This window comes from Electrophorus electricus, chromosome 3 (genome assembly GCF_041902795.1).
Source record: "Electrophorus electricus isolate QZ-2024a chromosome 3, ASM4190279v1, whole genome shotgun sequence".
NCBI lineage: Eukaryota > Metazoa > Chordata > Actinopteri > Gymnotiformes > Gymnotidae > Electrophorus > Electrophorus electricus.
Genome location: NC_137499.1, coordinates 41,098,448 through 41,116,717, shown reverse-complemented (window position 1 = coordinate 41,116,717; position 18,270 = coordinate 41,098,448). Strand labels below are relative to the sequence as shown.

Sequence of the window (18,270 nt, the reverse complement as noted above, 5' to 3'; positions counted from 1 at the left end):
ATTCAAACACAGCACATGACGGCACAGCGACGTTCGGCTATGAGGCCATCCTCTGCGCCACTCAGAATTTAACCATTAAATCATACTTGACCCTGAGTTCACCTGCTAATCTTTTGCAATCAATTTTGACATCACTAAATCATTCTGATGACTCTGTGCACCATGACTGCATAGAGGCTATCCTTGAGTCCTCAAGCATGTGCTGTGATCTCTCTAGCACACCGCTCGAAGGCAGCTATCACATTTTTGTAGATGGCTCATGTTTTAAACTGTCTGACTCTGAATTTTCCTGTGGTTATTCTGTCTGCTCTCTGCCCAACCTCATTTGGGAGGCTTACTCTCTCCCTTACAGGTCTAATCAAAGTAGCTGAACTAATGGCATTGACCAGGGCCTGTCATCTATTCCAGGATCAGGTTGTTACCATATACACTGATTCCCATTATGCATTTGGAGTCGCTCATGACTTCGATTTGGCACTCCAGGGGGTTCTGCACCTCAGACGGTAAGCCCATTTCTAATTCAGGACTACTGTCTGCACTTTTGTCTGCATGTACACTACCAGCTCGGCTGGCTGTCATAAAGGTCAGGGGTCATGACACAACCTCTGGATCTGTCACAGCCTCTCGCAATGCCTTAGTGGATGAGGTTGCATGTTGGGCAGCTGTTAATGCCCCCTCATGCCCATATGCTGTATCCTCCACATGTGAAGCTGTTTTCATGGTTTCTCATTGTTTGGTACTGACTGATATCGATCTGTTTTTCTTACAAGCTCAGGGTACAAGACAGGACTGCTCTCACTGGGCTGATCAAGGACGTAGGCCTGATAAAGATGGTCGGATCCATGACCCGGAGGGCCGTATTGCCCTTCCTAAATCTGTTTTGCCATTTCTTTTGCGTCATTTTCATGGGATTTTACATGTTGCTCAAAGGGGGGTGACGGCTAACATTCAAAAACAGTTTTGTATACCGGAAACTCCTCCTAGATAGCTGAGTAACCTGTGCTAGAAGCAACCAGGGTAACACACAAGCCAAACATGATGCTTTGCCGGCTCCTGAATATCACTTTTAATATCTACAGATAGACGTTACGCATATGCCACCTTGTGATTAGTTGAAGTACCTGCTGGTGATTGTAGACAGATTTTCCAAGTCGACTGAGGCGTCTCCCTGTAAGACACCCGCACTGTGGTTAAAATCCTAGCCAAGGAGATAATACCCAGGTATGGGTTATCTCAGGTAATAGATTTAAAATAACGACCCTGTTTCATTTCTAAGGTAAATCAGAAACTATGCACCTACCTAATTATTGACTGGAAGTGTCACATCCCTTATTATCCTCAGTCATCTGGCATTGTTGAGAGAATGAATCGTATCTTGAAATAAAGGTTAACAAAGGCTGTGATGGAAACAGGAAAGAAGTGAACAGATCTACTGCCAGCAGTGTTGTGTGAGATCAGAATGATGCCCAGTGCCACCACCAAATTGTCAGCATTTGAGGTAATTTTTGGTAGGCCATTTACCACCCCAGTGGTCAGAGGTAACCCAGGTGTTTCTCATTCAGGTGACATGGACATGATCTTGGCGGACTACACGCAAATGTTGATTGAGAAATTGAACAGTGTGCATGGAAATGTCTCTTGCACTCTCCCTCTTCCCACAGACAAGCCTACTCATCCATTTATTGCAGGTGACACTGTTTTGGTCAAATCATTGAATTAATGTACCATCTTGTGTACCAATAACATCCTTTTGCAGACTCTTTGGTCTTTTCTCTGCTTGTTTTCCTGATAAGCGCATGTAAAACCTTACTGTAGGAATAATGGGCCCCATTCATGTGATAATATTGGCATTGTTTTCAGTCTCGAGAGGTACAAAAGGGGGGATAGTGGGCTTTCAGAGTCATCAACAACAGTGTAATGGTAAATTAGCTTGTGTGGTCTCCCTGGTAGCAGCAGGAGAGGTGGAGCCAGGGAGGGACTGTCTGGTGTGTCAATCATTCCATACACCCTGGATACCAGTCCTGGTAGATGATGTTATGGCAACAGCACTTAATCATAATTCATCCGACTGTCAAATTAATATGGGAGTAGGCTTTATGCTAAATGTATCTAAGGCAGTGGGAATCTCCCCGAATGGGCCTTGGATGGTGCTTCATGGCTGGACCACAGGACAGACTGCGACATTGGCATTAGTAAACGGTATTACCCCAAATTCAGAAATATGACCTTAGAAGTACCTGTGACAGGTACCACCTGTCTATGTTGTGTAGGCTTACCTGATGGTCCTTTTTAGGCCACACACTATGTAAAAATAAGGTATGGCCATTAGGCGCAGGACTGGGCAGATGCACAATAAATAATATAACATAATATAAAATAATAATATAATTGCCCTGCGATCCTGGGCACTGGAGCATCTGCAGCTATCATGTGGTTATGTGGTAGGATGCCATACTCCAGCCTACCCACTTTGATTTTTAGTAATACCCATCAATTTCCCTGAAAAGGATGTTGTACCCCAGCATTAACTATCCCGTCTCTGGTCGTATATACACATTCACAGTCGACATCTGGCAGGGCTAAAAGGTCTGTAATTATTGGCATTTCGCACATGAAGGCCACTATTGTTGAGCCTCCATCCGCCGATGATTCTTGGTTCAGTTGTTTAACTGACCTAGATCTCTTGGGGATCTTGGCTCATAAACATATGTTTTCCCGTACTCCTGATTATTGTGTTGATTCTTGTTTGTGGACCCTGCTTATTATCACTGCTGTCTTCTTTCATAACTCACATCTCTACCACCCTGATTAATCATGCTAATGTTGCCTTGGTGCCTGCGTATGAGAAAGGTCTATATACTGATATGTGATTCCTTTGGAATCAAAGGGGGGAGCCTTTCTGTCTTCAGGCACCCAACGCAAGGTTTCTGCCTACCGGCCATGACATGGCGGCTTGACCGTGAGCTGGTCTCCCGAGGTCATCCGCTCCCTCTTCTTGTCTCCTTTACCCCTCCCTTTCTCTTTCTCTTTCTCAAAGCAACATGTTTTCTGTTTATCTGTAAAAGCTTTGGTAATATGATTTTATCATGCCAATAAAAATCATTTAAATTGAAAACTTAGTGAGAGAAAGTCACTCATCTAGCTGTAGTCATTACCACTACTGCCACAGATACCATTACTGCTAACATTACCACTGCTGCCAACATTAAATCTCATGCCACAGATACAGCTGTCAGCATTACCACTGCCAACATTACCACTGCCAACATACTGCCAACATTACGTCTACTGCCAATATTTCTGCCAATGGTTCCACTACTGCCACCATTTCCACTACTGTTCCTACAAGTACTGCTTCATGGATGTGCACTCTCTGCACTCATGTTCAAGTTTAGTTTATTTGTCACGTACATAGTCATACATGGTATAACTGGCAGTGAAATGGTTTTGTGAGTGCTCTGCCCAAACTGAGGAAAGAAACGGGTGCATAAGGAAATATATATATACAAAAATACAAAAATATATATAACAATGTATGTACAGTATATGTATAATATGTATATATACACAATGTACAATGTGTACAAAGTTGCTGACCTTGGCTATGTTGCCTATCAAAGATACACAAAGATTTGGCTATGAAAGATGATAGAGTGTTTGAGACATTGTTAACATGGCATTTAAAGCTTAGCTTGTAGTGAAATATGATACTTCAGTTCGTGATATAGTGTTGGGCCTTAACTGATAGGTATTTCAGATTAGTTACTCCAGTGTGCTCGTGACCATTCCTGATAATGATCAATTCTGTTTTATTCGCATTGAGTTGCAGAAAATTATGACCTATTCAGGATATTTAAAAATCAAGTCAATGGAAACCCAAGAATCAGAGGATGGGGACATATATAACTGTGTGTCTTCTGCATACTGGTGGAATGATTATATTGACTGACAACTGTAGCCAATGTAAACATATAGAGATTAAAGCATGCTGGCTACAAAATTGAGCCCCAGGGATATCGCATGATAGCGCATTACATTTTGAGGTATTTTCAGAGTGTGACATACTTGGTACTCACAACTGGTCAGCTTTGACTGGAACCAGTTCAAAGCAACACCAGTTAGGCCAACCAAGTCTTTTAGATGGTTTAGCAGTATACAGTGGTCTACTGTGTCAAATGCAGGACTGAGATCAAGAAGAACTAGTACAGATACGTTACAGGTGTCGCAGTTTAGTCTAAGATCGTTCAGGACTTTGGTGTGGTTTCTGTGCTATGATCAGCTCTAAAACCAGACTGAAAGGTCATATTTAGTTCAATACTATTTAAATCTTCTTGTAGTTGAAGCGAGACCTTCTAAATAATCTTTCCTAAAATAGAATACAAGCAGTCTGTCTGTAATTATTGAGGTTAGCAGGGTTACATTTATTCTACTTTAGAAGAGGTTTGATAACTGCTGTTTTGAGACTCTGTTTAAGTGACAAATTGACAATATTATCAGTATATTTTGACAGTGCTTTGAAGGCTTGTTTTAAATAATTTTGTTGGTGTGCTGTCTAGCCAGCAGTATTTAATAGTAAGATGACTTTTGTACGTGATTTAGTGTTAATTTCTGATCATTCAAATAAGGTGCATTCTGGTACAATATGACCTAACAGCTCAGTGGGGGGCTATTGACCTGGACAATGCTGTTCCTAATAGAGGAAATTTTACTGCCAAAGGATTCAACAAATTCATCACAAATGTAATTAGAAGAATATGAGGTACAAGGTTAAACAGCTTGTCAATTATAGTAAACAGGAATTTGGGCTTATTTTGTTGGCTATCAATCAGGCTTGAAAAGTAAGCTGCCCTGACATTTCTGGCGTGTGTTGTGTTTGGTTTGCAGATGAAAACATTTCAAAGTGGACAGTGAGCTTAGTCCATCTCCATTTTCGATCTCTTTTTAACCTAATTAATGAGATTGAATTTTACATTGTGTTTAGCGGTATTATGCATCTGCTTGGTTGTTAGAGGTGCTATGGTATTTATGCATTCATTCAGTTTAAATGTAAAGCTGTTTCCCAGGCTGTCACAGGTTTTGGCTTTCTCAGGCGTTAGAGTAGCAACAGTCAAGGCATTCAGCTGTCAATTAAGATCAAGCTTCATGAATAGAATGTAGGACTCAATAGGTGAGGCTAAACCATGAAAGGTGGCTAGCTACCTTTCTAGTTCTTTAGGTTCTTTAACAATTACTACTAATCTCCATTATTTTTGTTGATTTCCAACAAAGTTTCTTTACAAAACCACCCAAATGATATATAGGCATCTATAATGTTATTGAATAATGATATGCCTTCAGTATGATAATTAAATACACTACATAACATAGAGAGGGCATCAAACCCTTAGTTACTTTAGTGCCAAGATAAACAGCAATAAAAAACCCAAAATATGTCTAATTAGCAAATTTATAAATGTTAAATAGATTGTTTGAACACTCATAAATGGAGATGATATACTATAAATAGTGATGATGTAGTCCCTGAGCTAAGCCTAGTGGTAACAAAAGTAAGGTTGAAACTTCATTTTCTTAACTTTACTTTGAGTTTATGCATGTTTGCTGAAAGACTCTTGGTCTTAACCCAACATTTGGATGATAGCAGGAAATGAGACTAGGATGATTAATGTAACAGAGGAACAGCTGATTTCCACTATTACTGGTGCTGGTGACGGTCAAAGCAGATGTGGTGTTTGGGAGAGAGCCCACCGTCGTCAGCAAGACTGACACGACGTCAGAGGTTTTAGAGAAAGCCATTATGCTTGACTTCTGAGTAAGTACATCCACCTTCAGGCTTTTCCTGGAGCTGGAGTTGGTGCTGTTGGAGTTGGTGCATGTGTTTGTTTGGCATTATCTGCCCACAGAAGCAATTGGTAGAGCTCATTGACTGTGACGGTCGAGGGTCAAGCAGAATGCAGGGACGAGGCACGTCAAACATAAACATACGTTTTATTCACACATGAAACACATCTTAACACAGACTACTTGGATCAAACACCGACAACTTTGATGATACGAAACGAGACTTATATACACGCATGACAATTACACACAACAGGGATCAAGTGAATGACACAAGAGGGCGTGGCAATACAGACAAACACACAGACGTGCACACACACACACACACACACATAGACACGTGCACACACAGACGCGAACACACACACAGACGCGTGCACACACACACACAGACGCGCACACGCACACAGACGTGCGCACACACACACACACACACACACACACACACACACACACACACACATAGACGCATGCACACACACACAGACGTGCACACACACACACAGACGCACACACACACACAGACACACAGGCTTGAGGGGGGAGGGGCCGTACCATGATAGAGCCCCCCCTCCCAAGGGCGCGACTCCCGACACGCCAGCCTACCGGGCTGCGGCTCCGAGACCCACGCCAAATGGTGACGTTGGAGGACCAGACAACCCGCCACGGGCCAGCGCAAGCAGGGTAGCAGGGGAAGGACAGGGACCAAGACGATGACAGACACAGAGACGCACACACTAACGGGCACAGGCACAGACAGAAAGGGGAACAAAGCGACCGGTACATTTAGTGTAATTGGGACAGACACATGAACACCACCACACACATTTAATAGTCCGGGGAAGGGGGAAGGAATTCCAGCCAGTCCCCCAGTCATAAGCTGGGTCGGAGACCGACCAGCCTGGCGGGGAGTGTCCCTCGCCAGCTTAGGTAGCGGCGACTGTCCTGGTTTCAGCGCATGCGTGTCCGGACGCACACCAGCTGTGTCGCCCGGTTCTGGTGCGGGTACTGATGCCGCTGCCCTTTTGCCTTCACGAGGCTTCGGAGTAGGCGCATGCACTCTGGGGCTCTTTGCCTTAAGGGGGGGGGGGGGGGGGGTGTCCTTATCCAATGACGCCGCCTCCCTGCTAGCCAACCGGGTTAGCCTGCTTGCTCCTGGGCAGCGTGTCCTGGGTGTTGCCTTAGGTGCTAGAGTCTCAGCGGGTTCCTCCCTCCCGGTAGTTCCTTGGAGCAAGGCCAGGATGAGGGAAGGCCTCTCCACTGGAGGTCGCCCGCCAGGGTTCCGTACGCCTCCCCTGCTTCCATACCTGGATCTGCACCTGGAGTCAGGAGGGTGCCCACGACCACGGGAGACCTCGCTGCGCGTGCTGTGGGAGGATGTTGACTTCCCTTCTTTACCTTCTTCTTTTTGCCTTTCCCAGGCATCCTTGTTAGGTCGGTGTTTCTGTGACGGATGAGGGTTAAGCAGGATGCGGGGATGAGGCACGTTGAACAGAAACATATGTTTTATTCACACATGAAACATACACGTTTTAACACAGACTACTTGGATCAAACACCGACCACTTTGACAATACGACACAAGACTTATATACACGCATGACAATTACATACAACAGGGATCAGGTGAATGACACAAGAGGGTGTGACAATACAGACACACACACACACACGCACACACACACAGACGTGCACACACACACAGATGCGCACACACACAGACGCGCACACACACAGACGTGTGCACACACAGACAGACGCGTGCACACACACACACAGACGCGCACAAACACACAGACGCGTGCACACACACACACAGACGCGCACACACAGACAGACGCGTGCACACACACACACAGACGTGCACACACACACAGATGCGCACACACACAGACGCGCACACACACACACACATAGACGCGTGCACACACACACACACACAGACACACACACACACATAGACGCGTGCACACACACACACACACAGACGCGCACACACACACAGACGTGCACACACACACACACACACAGACGCGCACACACACAGACACACACACACACAGACGCGCACACACACAGACACACACACACACATAGACGCGTGCACACACACACACACACAGACGCGCACACACACACAGACGTGCACACACACACACACACAGACGCGCACACACACAGACACACACACACACACATAGACGCGTGCACACACACACACACACAGACGCGCACACACACACAGACGTGCACACACACACACACACAGACGTGCACACACACACACACACAGACACACACAGACGCGCACACACACAGACACACACAGACGCGCACACACACACAGACACACACAGACGCGCACACACACAGACACACACACACACAGACGCGCACACACACAGACACACACACACACAGACGCGCACACACACAGACGCGCACACACACAGACGTGCACACACACACACACACAGACGCGCACACACACAGACACACACACACACAAACACACACACACACACACACACACACAAACACACACACACACAGACACACACACACACATAGACGCGTGCACACACACACAGACACAGACGCGCACACACACACAGACGTGCACACACACACACACACAGACGCGCACACACACAGACACACACACACACAGACGCGCACACACACACACACACAGACTTGAGGGGGGAGGGGCCGTACCGTGACAATAAGGAATTGGGTGGTGTGTTCTGCTGCAAATGTGGGTACTGTTGTGCTGAATGCTAGAAATTCACAGCCATATGCCGGCAGATGCCAATCCAGTGCTCGCTCCCGAAAGGTCATTCAGGTCGGCATTGCCACACACCGCAGCTGCAGAAAGAGAGAAGAAATGAAGGCAAACTGACAGGACAGCACTGGCAGTACTTGTAGGAACAGTAATGGTAATGTTGGCATTGGAGGTAACATTAGCAATAGTGGTATTTGTGGCAGTAGTGGAAATGGTGGTGGTAGTGGTATTTGTGGCAGTACTGGTAAGTCTGGTTGTAGTGGTATTTGTGGCAGTAGTGGAAATGGTGGTGGTAGTGGTATTTGTGGCAGTACTGGTAAGTCTGGTTGTAGTGGTATTTGTGGCAGTAGTGGAAATGGTGGTGGTAGTGGTATTTGTGGCAGTACTGGTAAGTCTGGTTGTAGTGGTATTTGTGGCAGTAGTGGAAATGGTGGTGGTAGTGGTATTTGTGGCAGTACTGGTAAGTCTGGTTGTAGTGGTATTTGTGGCAGTAGTGGAAATGGTGGTGGTAGTGGTATTTGTGGCAGTACTGGTAAGTCTGGTTGTAGTGGTATTTGTGGCAGTAGTGGAAATGGTGGTGGTAGTGGTATTTGTGGCAGTACTGGTAAGTCTGGTTGTAGTGGTATTTGTGGCAGTAGTGGAAATGGTGGTGGTAGTGGTATTTGTGGCAGTACTGGTAAGTCTGGTTGTAGTGGTATTTGTGGCAGTAGTGGAAATGGTGGTGGTAGTGGTATTTGTGGCAGTACTGGTAAGTCTGGTTGTAGTGGTATTTGTGGCAGTAGTGGAAATGGTGGTGGTAGTGGTATTTGTGGCAGTACTGGTAAGTCTGGTTGTAGTGGTATTTGTGGCAGTAGTGGAAATGGTGGTGGTAGTGGTATTTGTGGCAGTACTGGTAAGTCTGGTTGTAGTGGTATTTGTGGCAGTAGTGGAAATGGTGGTGGTAGTGGTATTTGTGGCAGTACTGGTAAGTCTGGTTGTAGTGGTATTTGTGGCAGTAGTGGAAATGGTGGTGGTAGTGGTATTTGTGGCAGTACTGGTAAGTCTGGTTGTAGTGGTATTTGTGGCAGTAGTGGAAATGGTGGTGGTAGTGGTATTTGTGGCAGTACTGGTAAGTCTGGTTGTAGTGGTATTTGTGGCAATAGTGGAAATATTGGCAGTGGTGGTAGTGGTGACAGTAACAGTGACAGGATCAACACCCACAGGCTGTACTCTGTATTCACAGTCAAAAATGCCATGCTGCTACTGATAAAAGTCTTATTTTTTGATTATGTAGAAGCAGAAAAGGGAGAAAAACTGTTGCCCAGCTAGATGAGTGACTTTCCCTGACTCAGGTTTTAATTTAAATGATCTTTATTGGCATGATAAATTCATATTACCAAAGCCTTTACAGATAAACAGAAGTAATATGTACACAAACACATATCTCTTACAGGGTAGTAGTATTACAGTATTACAGAGACGTCTGCATAATCTAGCAGTTCATCAGCAATCAGTAGCAGAAACCCCTGAGCAAGGCCATTAACCCTCAATTACTCCAGTTGTACTCAGTCATAACTAAATTGCATTGGATAAATGCTGTAAATGTAAATGTACATTGGGTGGCTATGTGTTGTGAAATGTTCAGGAGCGCAAAGTTAACAGAAGTAGTACGAGTTAACAAGCAAAACTGGTATCAGAGAAAAAACTAAGCTAGTACAAGTTAACAAATCTAACTACATGAAGGGGGTATAAGAAGGCAAAGAGGGTATATGGATTTGTGTAGGAATATTGGTGAAGTGTGCACAGAAAGGTAGCAGCAATAGGATTATAAATACTGCCATTACAGTTATAAAACATAGCTAATGACACAGCTACTCACGTTGAATAATTTACTCCGGCCTTGCTTCCAGTGCCAAACTCTGTATTTTTATTAGTCATCAAATCTGGTAGACATAAATCTGGCACACATTCAATGATAACTGACACCTCAACCAACCTATGAAAGAGATGGAAGAAAATAAAAGAGATACAGGGAACACACTAGGACAGATACATTAAGCCCAGACATGTAACACAGGTTGGTTGCAACACTGGTGGTAGGAGGCAGGTTACTGCAGGTCACATTCAGGTCTGCGTTGGTGCCACTGGACGTGTATGTGACGAAGCCTGGCTGGTTGCTGGTGATCACCTGATTGATCCAGTTCTGGTACTCAGACACTCTGGTGAATGCACCAGGGTCATTTGCCTGAGCACAGCCTTGAGCTTTACCAAAGCTCACAATCCCAGCCTGGATCCAAACAGAACCTTGTTTGACGACTATTGGACCTCCAGAATCACCCTGTGTAGTGCAGAGAGATTTTCATTTTCTCCAAATGAACACATTGTAAAACAGAAAAAAGTACTAAAATCAAGCAGAATAAGGTAACATTACATTACAGGGGTCTTTGTTTCCTGTTAAAGCTCCAGCACAAATCATGTTGCCTGTGATTCCTCCACCATATAAGCAGAAACATTGCCTGTTTCCAATAATTGGGACTTGTACTTCCTGTAGGTACCCAGGAGATGGAAGACTTACTGTAACACACATTAAACATTAAATTGGATATCATGAAAATTGGTAGCAGTGGTTTATTCCATGTGCTGTAATTACTAAAACTAGAAACCCTGCCAGGTCATACTGAAGGATTGTAGTGCAAAAGCAAATAAAATAATACTTCTCTTACACAAGTAGTCTTATCCTGCTTTTTATAACAGTCTTTCCTAATCAGACTAAAGTGCTTCCTGAAGCCTCTCACAGAGGTTAGAGACTGTCTACCCAGTTAGTGTTAATAGTAGCACACTTCATCCAGAAAATCTTCATAAACCAAAAGTACCTATCTATATCTATAATGCTGACAACTGTAAAATCAATTTGTATTATATAATTTATCTCTTGGTAGAGTCTCTTGGTAGAGCAGGTTCAAGTTAAACAAAGAACTCAGGGTCAATGCCCAGGTTGCACACACATTATCATACTGATTAAATATATGTAAGTCACTCTGGATAAGAGTGTATGCTGATGTAATGTAATATAATGTAAATATTAGGCTCAGTTGTTTTATGTAATAGTTATGGCTTGTCATGGCAAAAGAAAGCAAGAGAGGCTCCTTTTCATTGTTCATCTCATAATGTCCTATTAGTGAACTTCCATAACAGACAGGACTGTATGTGGATATAAGATTTAGGATCAGTCCATCAGTGTCTGTTCATCAGGATGTAACTGATGCACCTATACTGATCCCACATCAGTACTCCCAGCTTGATGAGTTTGATAGTTTACACTTGGAGCTTAATTAGACAACCTTTACTGTTTCTTACCTCCAGTGGCGATGTTCCCCCAGCCAGTGACCCAGGACAGGGTTCCATTGAAGAAGGTGCTGCCAGAGGCAGCCAGACAGATAGGAGTGATGTAGGGGGTGAAGGTCACTGTGGAAGACAGCTGAAGCAGAGCCAGGTCATTGTTCACGGTTTTTGCATCATAGTTGGGGTTTATGGTCACACTTGTGACAGATCTGGACACCTGATTTATGTTGGTTCCCTGTAGAGTCTCTGTACCCAGATACACAGTAACTTGAGAGGCAGTATATCTGACAAAAGAGAAGAAACATAACCTACGTAACCTGAGATTATGGATATGTTTTCTGATTTATGGATTGTGAGCTGCATTACATAATGTGTTCTGTTTTGTGAATTTATGTTATGGATGTTTCATTGTCATGTTTATGTTTCTTTCATTGTTTATGTTGCATTGTAAGCTGCACTGCATAATGTGTGTCTTACTTGGTATTTGCAAAGCAGTGTGCCGCTGTCAGAACCCAGCCACTGTTGATGAGGGATCCACCGCAAAAATGGAAATTATAGGCAGTGAGACGAATGCTGACTTGCCAAGGCCAAGAACCTGCAGCAGCATTCTGTCCTCCCACTATCTTGTTGTTCAATGAAGCCACACCACACACTGAGGTGCCTTTGGTTTGAGCCAAAGCTGCAAGAAGCAATTGAATAAATATTCTGGTAAATCTTTCTAGCTTTTCAGTAACATCCAAAACTGTCATAAAAAATGTAGGTGTTACTATTGATTAACATTTGACACACAGATAAGGTCACTAAAACCTTTTTTTCATTTACATAATATTGCTTAACTGAGGCATATAATTTCTTTACCAGATGCAGAGAAGTTGCTCCATGCTTTTATCTCATCAAGACTGGATTATTGTAATTACTGCTAAACAGTATCTCAGTGAACCCATTGCATATTATAACCCCCTTCACCTACTACATTCTTAAAATGGAGGGTTTCTCTTTATCCCTAAAATTAGCAAGATTACAACCGGGGGTAGAGCTAACTTTTGTTAACCCTCAGTCATGGAATGGCCTTCCAGCTTTAATCTGAGACTCAGACTCACACTCAGTTTAAACCTTGGCTAAAACATATTTATTTACTCAAGCTTTAAGTTAGCCTTCTGTACATAGAGGTGCAGAGCCTGGGGCCACTGGTCATAGAGTTTTCTGGTAACCTGAGATGTTGATGCTGTCATCCAGGCACTTCATGCATTCAATCAGGTTTGTGACAATGTTATGGGTTGAATGCAATGTCTCAGAGAGCCCTTAAGACTGTGGTCACCCTCTGAGTCGTCACATCTACACTGAAGTGCCTACTTGGCCTAAAAAATGTACTAAAGCATGGACTGGTTACAAGGTGGACCACTCAATGGGGAATGGAGGATGGAGGATGAGGCATGGGGGATGCAGGATGGAGGATGGAGCATGGGGGATGGGGGATGGAGGATGGAGCATGGAGGATGGAGCATGGGGGATAGGGGGCTGGAGGATGGGGGATGGAGGATGAAGGATGGTGGATGGAGCATGGAGGATGGGGGATGGAGGATGGAGCATGGGAGATGGAGCATGGGGGATAGGGGGATGGAGGATGGGGGATGGAGGATGGAACATGGAGGATGAGGACAGAGGATGGATTCCCTCTTGAGTCTTGGTCCTCCCAAGGCTTCCTCCTTAATCCATCCAGGGACTTTTTCCTTGAGCCTGTTGCCTTCCGCTTGCTCATTAGGGATCTGGACCCAGTCATGTGCAAAACTGCTTTGTGAGAAGGATTGTTGTAAAAAAAGGGTTATAAAAATTTATTTGATTTGATTAGAAAAGGCAGAAAAACTGTTATCCAGCTATGTTTCTCTCGCTGTCTCTATCTCTTTCTGTCTTTCATGCCTTGTGCAGTCCCAACTCACTGGTAGGTATCCCTAGCATTTATCCTTCCTGAAGTAGAGCAGACTGTGCTAATTCCACAAACATGCTATCCATGGCAGATGCTGCTATCCAGAGCACAAAAGTGCTTTGTCACTTTCTCATAGAATGTAACTTAGTTGCTCAGAGTTCAAGATACCGTTGAACTAGCTGTTATACACATGTAAGTCAGAGGAAGGTTGTTCCACCATCTGGGAGCCAGGAAAGAGAAGTCTCGATGCTTGTTTTCCATGAGACTTGAAGCATGGTGATTCAAGTGGAGCTGTGATTTAGATTCAATAAGGTCTTTCACAAATAAAAGTCTTGCAATCAGCCCTGGTTCTAGACTGATTTGGTCAAAGAGATAGTAAAACCTAATGTGTGGCCATGTTTTTAGTCATATTTTGAAAACCAGAAGTATAGTCAGTGCTTGAAGAAAGGTGTGAGGAGATGCCAAATCCCCAGTTAAACAGAATGATGGGGACAACCATCCCATTGTAAAACTCATCATCTCCCTTTCCACCCTCTTTTGGATTAATGTGATGTTATTTAAGATGTCTTATTATTTTCACTATAACCACATGTGCAATTTACACACCAAATTGCCTTGCCCATATAAGGAGTTCTTCATGTCAAAGAAGCCAGCAATCCTTGATGGTAAATGTCAACAGCAGAGCTAATGATACTGGTTTAAATTGAAATATAAGATGAGGACATTTTTTTGAAGTGCATGCATTTACAAATACACTTAAGACTTATGTGTGCTGTGTAGCCAAATGTACGCTTTCAAAACTGGCTGCGACGAAATCTATCAAGCCGGGAGCTGCTTCGGCTTGCATGGAGGAAAGCCAACATGACATGGAAGAGCTAGCAGATGTGGCGTTGTTCAGTTGTTTTTTTTAAATGAGAAGTTTTCTTATTGATATAGGTTTATTAAATGTAAAATGCACAAAATAAAAATGCAAAAAGTAAATCTAATCAAATCAATGATTTGATCACATATGTAGTCATACCCGGTACAACTGGCAGTGAAATGCTTTGATGGTTGCCTGCTCACAAAAATGTGAAATAAATACTTAACAATAGATCACCAGAATTAGATTGATGTTACCATCTGTATGTGACTTTAAACTCGTAAAGCTCTTTAAATTGCTCTAACTACCTCTCCTGTTTGCAGTGAAGGTTAGAACCTTCTTGCTCTGCTGAGCTGTGATGATACAGTCTGCCCATAGATATGTGTGCTCTAACTCACTGTTGCAACCCTGGAAACTCTTCTTTCTCTCTTTCTTTGTTATCATACCACTAAATGTGCTAAGAAGACCACAAATACCTACAGACCATGTTACTGTCAGAACCAGTTAGTTTAAACCAGGGTTCCTCAGCTCAGTCTTTTGGACCCAATGAAAAATCCACATTTTGCTTTAATGCAGCTCAGATACACCTGAACCAGGTATTCACCTGTATTCCAGGTAATTCAGCTGTATTCAGCGTTCTGAATAGCTTTGTCATGGCATGCAGGGGGTGGGATGCAGCAAAAATGTGGGCCGTCCTGTTGGTAATGAGAACTTAGATGCCACATACCAGAAATGGAAGACATTCAAATAAATGCCATTAGCTGTTGACATCTCCTTTAGTTTTCTAAACATACAGACGTATGGCATCAAAGCCATATATTAGCAAAATGTCCATGGATATAAAACCAAACAAAAGCTATTTGTAAGGCCAACATACGTCTTGTAATAATGCTGGTGTAACTTTAGTAGAACTTCCAGAGACAGTTTTGGTAGAGATTAACTGAATTCAGTCATAAAATTCAATATGATTAGTACACTCAGCATTCTGTCATACTCAGGCATTATATTTCTACATGTGGATTTGACAACATTAGATGTGTTGCAGTTTAACTTGGCACTTTGTATATGTGGGCTTATATCTGACATTACCAGTAATAAACTCGTGTCTGCATTTAAACTGGTTAGGTAAGTTCTACATTCAGTCATGTTTGAGAGCAGGTAAATAAACATTCAAAAGTGTAGTGATGTTTATAAACTTACCTTTGGGTAGGAAGCTGAGTAGAAACCCCACACAGAGTGTCCTGAACATCACCATCGTCACTTTGACTGAGGTAACACCATCCCTCACATCACAACTTCCTTACATATACCTGCGTATACACCTCTTGCTCTAATCAGTACCTAAGACACACCTCTCTCCCTCTCTCTGTCCTTCCTGGATTGTTTCTAAATCGTTTGTCTATTTATGTTTTTTTTTTTTGCAATATCTTTATGATGTTTTAGCATGATAAATAAGGAAATCAATTTAGGAATTATTATTAAATAAATAAATACTATGCTGACTTTCATTTGAAAAAAAGCAGAGAAATTATGTAAGTATATATGTTATATCAAAACTGATAGCAAGCAAACTAACAAAACTAATATCAAAAAAAAAAAGATTAACATTTATTATTACCACAATGCCAAAAGACGAATTAAATTGTGTGTAGTGGAAATTAAATCAGACTGCAACAGACCAAAGTACTTCAGTGATATCCAGTGTATTGTACAACAGACTGTGATATGTACAAGAGACCATGTGACACTGGACTATAATATCAGGAGTGACCCGGGCCAAAATTACGAACAAATCCACACTAGCACTAAAAAGACTCTCCCTAACCTACACAGACAAAAGGAAACACACACACAACTACACTTACTCCCTAAGTGGAAAACACGAATCAAACCCACACCCTAAACAAAATGACAGTCACTCCCTTCTTACCAGTGAATACACAACATAAGGAACAAAGTGGAGTATATACAAATATACAATGGCAAAACTACTAGGGCAAACATAAGTGCAAAGTCAAAACTGGAAGCAAGATCATACACTAGGTCAAATATCATACACTATTAAACAAACGTCTCAAAACAAATATCACTGACTTCCTCTCTCTAGCTTCTTCTTATTATTAATCCTTGGGGCGGGTGGAGTCCTGCCTTATGATATGCTGAAACATGAAGCACTGTACTGAAATGTGGAACTGGACCTGTAATGGAACATAATCAGACTCCACCCCCCACCCCCCCAAATGAACACAGAACATAACCCCCCGACCATAAGAGTAAACATCTAGCATCTAGAATTCACAAAACAAAAACATCCAATTAGCACCTTGATAGAGCGTTTATAGCGTTTAGGCAGTATGGGTGTTGTCTGATGGGTGGACGGGATCCTACTTCTATATAATGTTGTAGCACAGAAATGGGGACATCAGAAAACCAAGAGGGGAATTTATTTATAAGTGCAGTTAAGTTAACCTGAGTTGCAAGGAGAATGCCAGACAACTTTTGCAGAAGAGCTTGCAATGCAAGGGAATTGGGGAGACAGGCACAAAGTAAGCAGTTCTGGCCGAGATGCAGGTCATCTTGCTCAGGTGAATACTCACTGGTTACTGTGGTGGTAGCTACTGGAACAGAAACATCTGAGGGGGTCTGTATGGTCAAAACCTTATCTGAGTTAGGTGAGTGCTGGCAGTCTATATATGGCTTTAACAGGTTTATATGACACAGATGTAATTTGCGTCGACAGTCCAGGGTGGCTAATACATAATTAGTGGGAGATACCTTTGATTACACAAAATAAAGGCCAGAAAATCGTGTACAAAGAGAACCTGAAAAGGGGCAAAAAGGCAAGTACACAATCTCCTACTTCAAATGAACTCGAGACTGCTTGGGCAGAACATTCGTTTTTGCTAGCCTAATCACAGATGGCGCACAACCTCTTTCAAAGTTTATCAATGAAGTCACTTACAGGTGAACACAAACCCGAGGGTGGATCAGACAACCATTATTTGTTCAGTAATTTAAGGGGACCTCGCACTTATTGACCAAAAGTAGGGCCAGTAGATTTGGGCTAAAGCCAGTAGATTCCTGTTTCCAAAATGACAAACAATAACAAGGGCACTTCCTCATCCCAATCTTTATTAAAATCAACACAATATGTTTTTAACATATTCTTGAAGGTCTGATGGAACCTTTCTAGAGCTCCTTGGGACTCTGGATAGTAGGCACTAGACACCTGATGCTGAATTTTTAATTTGCCAACTACTTGTACAAACAGGGTCAACATGAAATTAGAACCTTGATGTGTCTGTATGCATTTAATTAAAGCAAATGTGGTGCAAAACTTAATCAATGCTTTCATTATAGCCTTAGATTTCAGGGAATGCAGGGGAATGGCCTCAGGGAACCTGGTAGCAGCACACATAAGCATAAGGAGGCAGCTATTTACAGAGCAGGTTTTGACCATCACAATCTAATAACAATCTCTCAAAAGGCTCACTGACAATGCAGAAGGGATCACTTAAATTTACAGCATTTTAGCTGACA

At 42.9% G+C, this 18,270-nt stretch overlaps 1 protein-coding gene across 1 annotated transcript; it reads right to left on the bottom strand.

The window, feature by feature from the left end:
- Positions 1 to 9,983: 9,983 nt before the first annotated feature.
- Positions 9,984 to 16,020, bottom strand: LOC145657082 (chymotrypsin-like protease CTRL-1). The gene is made up of 5 exons (XM_081711624.1): positions 15,931 to 16,020; positions 12,422 to 12,623; positions 11,960 to 12,228; positions 11,034 to 11,176; positions 9,984 to 10,940 (listed from the first exon to the last, which is right to left on the bottom strand). Exons 1-5 carry the CDS (start codon positions 15,983 to 15,985, stop codon positions 10,599 to 10,601), a joined length of 1,011 nt encoding a protein of 336 aa, XP_081567750.1. The 5' UTR covers positions 15,986 to 16,020; the 3' UTR covers positions 9,984 to 10,598.
- Positions 16,021 to 18,270: the final 2,250 nt, after the last annotated feature.